Source organism: Protobothrops mucrosquamatus, unplaced genomic scaffold (genome assembly GCF_001527695.2).
Source record: "Protobothrops mucrosquamatus isolate PMUCROS unplaced genomic scaffold, P.Mucros_1.0 scaffold3132, whole genome shotgun sequence".
Lineage (NCBI taxonomy): Eukaryota > Metazoa > Chordata > Lepidosauria > Squamata > Viperidae > Protobothrops > Protobothrops mucrosquamatus.
In genome coordinates this window covers 73,677-83,532 of record NW_015389133.1, presented here as the reverse complement: position 1 = coordinate 83,532, position 9,856 = coordinate 73,677, and the positions used below count along the sequence as shown (strand labels likewise).

Sequence of the window (9,856 nt, the reverse complement as noted above, 5' to 3'; positions counted from 1 at the left end):
TGTGTTGGCCTTTTTGGCAGCTGCAGCACACTGCTGGCTCATATTTAGGTGATTGTCCACTAGGACTCCGAGGTCCCTCTCACAGTTTAGTTTTATTCCATCTTGAAAAGTCAATTGACCATTGCTTTGCAATGACGCACATTACTTGAGTAAGATATAGATTAAATATCTTGAGACAATAAATGTGGTACATGGTTGGAAAGAATTCAGATTCCCCAGAATACTGAAATCTGTTGATTTATTAGATTAGCTTCCTTTCCTCTAAGTCTAAGAGCTCAAGTGAATATATGAAGTTGATATCCTTGGCCTTAGTTCAATACTATAATCTTCTGGCATATGCAGTCATATACATAAAAATAGTTTTAGAATATTAAAACAACTTACATGTCACATGTGGTTTTTTTATATTTATCTTTGTATATTTACCTTTATTAAGATAGCATAATTTTTTTTGTCTGAAAAAAGCAAGTTCTGGAAAAAAAGTTGCATTGAATTTTAACCGTGAACTTTATCTTACAGAGAAGAGCAAATTCCTGTAGAACTAGTTCAGCGAGGAGATATTGTAAAGGTGGTCCCTGGTGGGAAATTTCCAGTTGATGGAAAAGTGATTGAAGGCAATTCTATGGCCGATGAATCTCTTATAACAGGTAATTCCTTACTTTGAAAGAATAAATAATTTACCTTTCCAAAGAGTTGCTGTTGTGCAAGAAGATCGGGGCGTGTTTGTGTGTAGGGAGGGGGAGAGATGAAATATATCAGGGCTAGGTAGCATCTAGAAAAGTAACATCTAGCTGACCCTGATAGATTAGAAGGCTAAACTGGATATGCCCAGTTTAGTTGGCACTAGAATGGGAGAACCATGTTGGAAGTCAAAAGGTGTATGACAGAGTCAGAAATAAAAAAAGATCTCAGAAGACAGAAAGGTGAACCACTTTTGTTCTATTCCATTCAAAGAAAACTATATGGATGCGCTAAAGGACTAACCAGTTTGAAGGCAGTTTTACCTCTGAACCTCAAGTTGGACTTCTATCTGGGTTGCCTCAGCCACATATGGTGGCCCAAATCTTATTTGGAAAGAATCCCAGGAGTTTTGTTGCCTTGAGGGAACCAAAGTTAGGAAGGGGATCCCTTTAGCCCCAGATGGATATTTTTGGATCTTATTAATAATTGGGTGAAATCACAAAGTGATCTCCATTAGCCAACATTTTTCCACATCCTTTGGTCCAGAGTTCTTGACTCCTATTTCACTATGTACAAGATATATTCGAAGGCATTCCTTGGAATTCAAATTTATTTTCCTAATAAATCGCAGAAACAATGTAATAAAATTGTTTTGGAAAGAAAACAACTCATGTTATCAGTTTCTGAATAAAGAGTTGTGTTTTGCTGCTTGAGTGGCTTACTTTTTGAGAATGAGATGCATGGGGAACAAAATAGCATAGCAAAGAAAGAGAACAAAGAGTTATTGTTGGTTGGCTAGGATTCAGTTTCACCAAAGAGCATTTGCAGTTCATCCGCACCTTGATCTCCTTACTTTGCGCTGAGGCGTGGCTTTCTTCAAAATTCAGGGTATATCTTAATGCACCTCTATTTTTTTGTGTGAAATGCTATTAAAACATGTTGGTGGATTAACTTATTATATTTATAGGAGAAGCCATGCCAGTTACTAAAAAACCTGGCAGCACGGTTATTGCGGGTTCTCTCAATGCACACGGCTCTGTGCTTGTAAATGCAACTCATGTTGGCTCCGATACCACCCTGGCACAAATTGTGAAACTAGTTGAGGAAGCTCAGATGTCAAAGGTAAAACAAACAAAGTGTTGTGGGGGGGAGAGAAGGGCGTTTAAATTCATATGCTGACCTGGGTGTTCAAATTACTAGAAATACTCCAGAACTCTAGTGCAGTGGTGGCGAATCTATGGCACAGGTGCCAGAGGTGGCACTCAGAGCCCTCTCTGTGGGCACGCGCGCCGTCGCCCCAGTCCTAGGCCTTCAGCTGGGTTTTATAAAACCTTTTCACTTTAGGCCTCCGCCGCCGTGTGCAAAAAAAAAAAGGTTCAATCAGTCAATTTCAACTTCTCGCAGGAAAAAAAAAGATCTTGCAAAGTTGGAATTGATTGATTGAACTTTTTAGTCCCACCCAGTCTGCCATTACCACCACAGCCACCCCCAGCCAATGGGCCACGCCCAGCCAATGGGCCACACTCACCCGGCACTCCACGATGCATAAGTGGGTTTTGGGTTGTAGTTTGGGCACTCGGTCTCTAAAAGGTTCGCCATCACTGCTCTAGTGTATAAAACTAAAACCCACTCTCCTAAAATATTTCTCAAAGTTCTTTCCCTATCCTTCCCCATCTGAGGTCTTCTGAATCCCAGCTTCTGCCAGCATTTGGAGGGCACCTGATTCAGAAAGACAGTTTTAAATCTAATCCCCTGAGTTTGCCTACTTGGTTTATTTTCCTTGTTCAGTTTCACAATACATCCTTAAACTAACTGTTAAATTGCATTGGATGAGATGCCTGCTTACATGGTTTTCTCCAATCTGATCATATAGGTTAGTTGGTCCTGCTGGATCAGGGAGCCAGTAGGGAAAGCAACTGTTATCATGGATCAAGAGTTGGGAAACCGCAGAAGGCCTTTATGATCTTACTGCAGAAAGATCATGTACAGTTGCAATCATTGGGCTTAGGACATTGTCATCACAGAACTATTGGTTGAAACACCTTCTATAGATTGCTTTAGTCCTTGGAGTCCTGAACATACTTCGTTAGAAGTAAATCCTCTTGTTTCAGTAACAAGCTAAAAACATTTCTTCAGGACTTTCAAGAGACAAATTAACTTTCAGTTAATTCACTAATGGCGTTTTAATCAGAGGTGAGAGACATGGAGAGAAAACTGTATTTCTCTAAACCACGTGTATTTGTAAAATATTTAATTAGATAAGTTTATGCATTTTTTTAAATATTGTGCGCTAATAAGAACTTACTGTTTTCGGATTTGCAGGCACCCATCCAGCAGCTAGCTGACAGATTTAGTGGTTATTTTGTTCCATTTATCATAATAATTTCAACAGCAACCCTGATAACATGGATTGTAATTGGATTTATACAGTTTGATGTTGTACTAAAATATTTTTCTGTAAGTATTGTTTATTTAATTATAATAATTAAAGTATTGTAATTACTTGCAATACTTACTTACAATAATTCCAGACAGTTGTTAAAATGGCTTCAGCATGCATTAGTAAGATATAAATAAATTGAGAATATGCAAGAAGAATTAGGTAACAATGAACCACTCAAAGGTTTGTATATGTGTCTGTCTGTCTGTCCGTCCATCCACCCCTGTATCTTTTTTTTTGCAATTATTTAAAAATATTTGTGTAAACATTGGCACATACTTTTAAGATCCCAGGAAACCCAATTCAATGATTCCAGATTCAATATGAACTCCAAGATCCAGACATCTGTCATCTATTAAATCTGACATTTTCCGATGGTTTTTATTTTTTTATGCTGATTTCCAATGCTGTTTCTTTATGTCTCTGGGGATCAGAAAGAGGAGAGAAATGGGTTTCTCAAGAACTTAGCTATCCCATTTGAGAATGAAATGCAAAACAATTCACTTGAACATTGTATTACTTCTACCCATTTGTCATAACATCTCAGTGCCAGGACATGCATTTGTTCTCTTTCTCTCACATTAATATAGTGAGCAAATATTACTATGTGAATTAAACTGATCGATTGCCAAATATCATTTGGGCAAAAGCTGAAGTTTTAATTCTACTGTTACTTTATACAGTTACAGAGCCTTGTTTAGTTTGGGCCGTCAAACAGAACAGCAATCATGAAATTAAACAGGATGAGGAAATCTTTGGAACTTTGTCACCTTGCAGTGTTTTAGGTTTTTAATTTGTAATCTCCAAATACCCCAAGTGCTGCTTAAAAGAACAACTATTAAGCAGGATAATTAAGGACTGGAGCAAAGTGGAAATGATCAGATCTAACTATTAAGAGAAGACAGTGTATTCTGAAAAGGCAATTAAATGCAATTGAGAGTCAGAATATTTTTATATGGAAGAGTATATTGAAAGCAGTTTCAACAAAAAATGGTAGAGGGACTGAATTTTCACATACAGTGATTTCTCTCCAAAAGACCAGCATAAAGGTGTGTGAGAGCATGTTTGTGCATAATATGGCTAATATAAAAGATTACCAATAACTAAAAATCTCTTGCAAATAAATATGTCTTGCTTTCTTTCTAGAATCACAGCAAACACAACTCAAAAGCCGAAATTATCATACGGTTTGCTTTCCAGACCTCCATCACAGTGCTGTGCATTGCATGTCCTTGTTCTTTGGGCCTGGCTACTCCAACTGCTGTGATGGTGGGCACTGGAGTTGCTGCTCAGAATGGTATTCTAATCAAAGGTGGGAAACCCCTGGAAATGGCACACAAGGTTAATATTGTCATTGCTAATTTACGACTGTTGTTATTAGTCCTAAGCTGGAAGCAATTTATTATATATAGCCTGTGCCACAGTCTTTTTAAACAAACCAAAAAGCAAGCTTACTGTGTGTTCCTTTGCATACCTGCTGATTAGTAGTCACTAAAATGGTTTCAGAGGCTTGCTGTCTTAATGTGCAGCTTAATTGAAATGTCCAGAATTTAAGTTTTACATAGGAAATAATTCCAGTTTTTGGTCTTCAGAGAGAGAAATACGGTAGTTATTCTGCTCCTGTCCTTGACATTTGGTTTAGCAGTCAAGGACCAAAATGTGAAACTTTGTCAGACGTAAATGCAAAGATTGATTTGCATTTAAGACATTGGCAGATCTGTCAGATAATATTACTAATGGCCCTAATAAAGTCATATACTTTAGGACAAACTGTTTCTGTATGTGGCCAAGAAAACCTCATGGGTATGTCCATGAGTCAAGTTTGACTTGAAAGAAAACTTTACCTAACAAAACATGAAAAACTGAGAATTTACTTAATAAATTGCTCAAAACTGAAGAAGGAGAGTAACTTAAGATTTTGGAAATAGGACAATTTGCTTTTGTCAAAAAAATAGATGAATTAGATTGATTAATTAAGTATTAGTTAAGATGGCAATGTTTGCCATCCATAAAAAGAGGCACTTTTTCCAAGAAAGAAAAAAGGGCACTATCCTGCCAAAGTCTGGGACTACTTTTCTTACAATATGCCCCACCCTATCAGCAAGCTGGTCCTCCCTGTTACAAAGGAACTATACTCTGGATGTTTCAAATTAGCAAAGCCGTTACTTGTCAATATGACTTCTTCCAGGTGAAGACAGTGATGTTTGATAAAACCGGGACTCTGACTTACGGTGTTCCCAGAGTCGTGCGCGTTCTCTTGCTGGGAGACACAGAAGCCACCCTGTCTCTGAAGAAATTCCTTGCTCTCGTTGGTACTGCTGAAGCGAGCAGCGAGCATCCTTTAGGAATGGCTGTTACTCGGTATTGCAAAGAGGTGTGTTCTTTTCACTGACGTCCAGTCCTGCTTCGGGTGGAAAGTTCTGCCGTGGCACATAACAAGCTCTAAAATGGTTCAATTATTAAATCTTATATAAAACATAAGTAGCCTTAAATGTCTTAAATGAGGCAAAAGAAACCACACTGATGTCTTATAGTGATAATTAATATCAGAGAATTGAACCCTCTCAGTTTAAAGAACAGAGAGTTAGGAAGTAATAATAATAATAATAATGATAAAGTTGGAAGGGACCTTGGAGGTCATCTAGTCCAATCCCCTGCTCAGGCAGGAAACCCTATACCATTTTGGACAAATGGCTGTCCAGTTTCTTCTTAAAAACTTCCAGTGTTGGAGTATTCACCGCTTCTGGAGGCAGGTTGTTCCACTGGTTAATTGTTCTAACTGTCAGGAAGTTTCTCCTTAGTTCTAGGTTGCTTCTCTCCTTGCTTAGTTTCCACCCGTTGCTTCTTGTCCTGCCTTCAGGCGCTTTGGAAAATACCTTGACTCTCTCTTCTTTGTGGCAACCCCTGATATATTGGAACACTGCTCTTGTGTCCCCCCTCGTCCTTCTCTTCATTAAACTAGACATACCCAATTCCAGCAACCCTTCCTTATATGTTTTAGCCTCCAGTCCCCTAATCATCTTTGTTGCTCTTCTCTGAGACTTTCTAGAGTCTCAACATCTTTTTTGCATTGTGGTGACCAAACCACCTCCCTTCTCCCCAGTTCTTTTGGAAAAATAGTAGTGCTTTTTCCTAGGATGCGTTTCTTCAAAGTCAGAACCACCATTTGAGGAAGCTGCCTTCTTACGGCCAGATCATTGTGGGCATCCACTTTTTTCAGATTTGTTCTTAAGCATCACTCCTGAGCTGAGTTGAGCCAGGAACATGTGCTGCACAGAGAACCCCTTGGATGTGAACTCCCACCCAATTCCCCTTTAGCTGGCTCAGGGTAATAGCCTGATACAAGAGGGACTTCAGTACTTGAAGGGACAAAGCTACCAAACTTGATCTAAAATGGAGAGATGAAATCCCTAGCTCTCTAAAAAAGATAGAACCAGAGTTCCCAGCATCCCTCGGTATTGGCTATCCTGGCTGGGTTACCAAGTATTGCAATTCAGTAACCTCATAGGGCCGTGGTGGCGAACCTATGGCACGCGTGCCACAGGTGGCACGCACAGCCCTCTCTGTGGGCACGTGCGCCATCGCCCCAGTCCTAGGCCTTCAGCTGGGTTTTATAAAACCTTTTCGCTTTAGGCTTCTGCCGCCGTGTGCAAAAAAAAAAGGTTTAATATATCAATCAATTTCAACTTCTCGCGGGGAAAAAAAGATCTCGCAAAGTTGGGATTGATTGATTGAACTTTTTAGTCCCACCCAGTCTGCCGTTATCATGCCCACCCAATTGGCCACGCCCACCCAATTGGCCACACCCACCCAATGGGCACGCCCACCTGGCACCCGATGATACATAAGTGGGTTTTGGGTTGCAGTTTGGGCACTCGGTCTCTAAAAGGTTCGCCATCACTGTCATAGGGCCATAATTTCTTAGTACTGTCAAACAGACCTAAGCAAGTTAAGTATCCCCCAAAGCTATAACTACTTTTTTTAAAAAAAAAAAGAGAAGGGCTACTTTGCTTTGAGAGAATTCGTGACATTTAAGCCAAGTTCAGAATATCTGTGAGAAACCCTTTATTTTGAACTGTAAAATGTTTCTCAAGCCAGTTTATAGTACTAATCTGATTTAAAAATGAAGTAGTATAGTGAGATACATAATTTCAATTTAAAGTACACTTCATTTTTGTACATGTTTTTCAAGTTTAAATTTGGGAAAGCTATTATTCTAGAAAGTAGCTACATATCATATTAACTTTTTATATTCACATCATCATCATGTGCCATGGTGGCGCAGTGGTTAGAATGTACTATTGCAGGCTACTTCTGCTGACTGCCAGCTGCCTGCAGTTTGGCAGTTCGAATCTCACCAGCTCAAGGTTGACTCAGCCTTCCATCCTTCCAAGGTTGATAAAATGAGGACCCAGATTGTTGGGAGCAATAAGCTGACTCTGTAAATTACTTAGAGCTGTAAAGCATTGTGAAGTGGTATATAAGTCTAAGTGCTATTGCTATTTCAGAAAAACGTTTGAAAACTGCTTATTGTTTTAAATGTTTCTATTTATGCATGAAAATGAAGCATTTTGCTCCTTCAAAGTGATGTTTAAAATATGTATTTTGCAGGAACTTGGCACAGAGATCCTTGGATGCTGTAAAAACTTTCAGACAGTTCCTGGATGCGGAATAAGCTGTAATGTTAGTAGCACTGAAACCATATTGGGTGATGAGCAGGATGTGATCAGTCTCAGCCCTCATATTTATGGCTCTGATAAAGGTGTTAAAGATCAGACTCCACTCCCCAAAGTAAGGGGTAAGCAAGGTGCTATTTAGAAATGGAGGAGGTTTGCTTAAGGAATTACCTAAGTTACTGTAGGTCCAACCAGCTCATGTTGGCTATGTTCCTGGTTAAAGATGTTAAAAAACTTTTCAAATGCTCTACCAGTCAAAGCTGTGCCATCTTTCCTTCCTGGTTTCATCTTTTCTGGAAAGGAGAAATATGGAAGAGATGGGGAAAACAGATTAAGATTAGATATTGTTTCTTAGGGTTTTTTTAAAAAAATAAAGAAGACCTCATAAAAGCCTCCAAAGGATATTTTTTTTTAAGGCTTGGATAATAGAGTGCTTTGATCAGTTTAGGAGCTTCAAATTTAGCAAGCAGCAGGCCACTGGAAAAAAGAAGACCAAAGGAAACACTGATTTAGATTCAGTAAATCATCTAATTGATAAGAGATGGTGTTTAGAAAAGTTTTTTTTAAAAAATCTTAGGGTTTGTTGTATTCATCATAAAACTTCCTAAGGTCTATCGCAGTGATGGCGAACCTTTTAGAGACTGAGTGCCCACACTGCAACCCAAAACCCACTTATGCATCGTCGGGTGCCGGGGGGGGGGGGCATTGGGCGGGCGTGGCTGCGGTGGTAACGGCAGACTGGGTGGGACTAAAAAGTTCAGTCAATCAATTCCAACTTTGCAAGAACTTTTTTTTCCCCGCGAGAAGTTGAAATTGACTGATTGAACTTTTTTTTTTTTTTTGCACACGGCGGCGGAGGCCTAAAGCGAAAAGGTTTTATAAAACCCAGCTGAAGGCCTAGGACTGGGGCGAATGTGCGCGTGCCCACAGAGAGGGCTCTGAGTGCCGCCTCTGGCATCCGTGCCATAGGTTCGCCACCACTGGTCTATAGGAAACAATTTTTCAAAAAGGTTGGAGTAATTTGAGTGACCCATAAGACAGAAGGAGAACTAAATGGATGAATATTCCTAAATGAAATATCTCCAGCTTCTGTAAATCAAGATGATGAGCAACATGAGCAATACAACCAAGTCTGAAGAGTTGTTACAGTTTCATGTTCTTGCCCCAGTACAGAAAAACACCACACGGTCTGTTTTGAAGAAAGCAAAACTCCATCAAATCGCCCATTTGTTTGTTAGGCAAGGTAGATGCCCAGGGGTGTACAATGATTATCTTAATTCCAGTGTACCTGTAAAGTTCCAAGTGAAAGAAATTTGTCTTAGTCTGGTCAGAATTGTCTGATTATATGTGCTCCATTCTGCATTCCAGTTCCCTTTTGACTTGCAGTCAAAAGTCCTTTCTTCCCTCTGGAATTCAGTTTTTCTTAGTTCCTGGTTCCTCATAGTGCCTTTTAAAAAGATATTTGCTTTGTGTACTCTTTCCTATCTAATTTCAATCATTGCCAAGCAGTAAACGGATCGTATACAAATCTAATTCCACAACACTGTACTTCTCATAGCATCTTAAAAGTTTTGAAGAATATTCTGAATTGGCTTGCCAAGACAAGTAAATTGACATTCTATCATCCTTATCAGATTATATAGGTTGATACCTTTTAAGCAAACAGATTGGAATATCAGTTCTTAAGAAAGCCTCTCCTGTAGCTTATGAAAGTCTTTATTTAAATCCTCACAGTTCTGCCTTCTTATACCTGACAGATACTGCAGCCTCTCAAACTTACTCCGTGTTGATTGGGAATCGGGAGTGGATGAGACGGAATGGCCTGCATATCTCCAGTGATGTTCATGAGGCCATGAGAGATCATGAAATGAAAGGACAGACAGCAATTCTGATGGCTATAAACGGTAGGCTAACTGATCAGGGTTAAAGGAACATATGTGAGAGGGACCTCGGAGTCCTACTGGACAATCACCTAAATATGAGCCAGCAGTGTGCTGCAGCTGCCAAAAAGGCCAACACAGTGCTAGGCTGCATTAACAGAGGGATAGAATCAAGATCA

General features: G+C 39.5%; 1 protein-coding gene across 1 annotated transcript in view; it reads left to right on the top strand.

Moving 5' to 3' along the window:
• ATP7B (ATPase copper transporting beta) overlaps window positions 1-9,856 on the top strand; it is a 34,242-nt gene that overhangs the window by 15,968 nt on the left and 8,418 nt on the right. Inside the window, 7 exon segments of the mRNA XM_029286214.1 lie at window positions 520-647; window positions 1,649-1,803; window positions 3,004-3,138; window positions 4,268-4,462; window positions 5,310-5,495; window positions 7,733-7,928; window positions 9,555-9,786. Of these exon segments, the coding sequence (XP_029142047.1) occupies window positions 520-647; window positions 1,649-1,803; window positions 3,004-3,138; window positions 4,268-4,462; window positions 5,310-5,495; window positions 7,733-7,928; window positions 9,555-9,786 (1,227 nt within the window).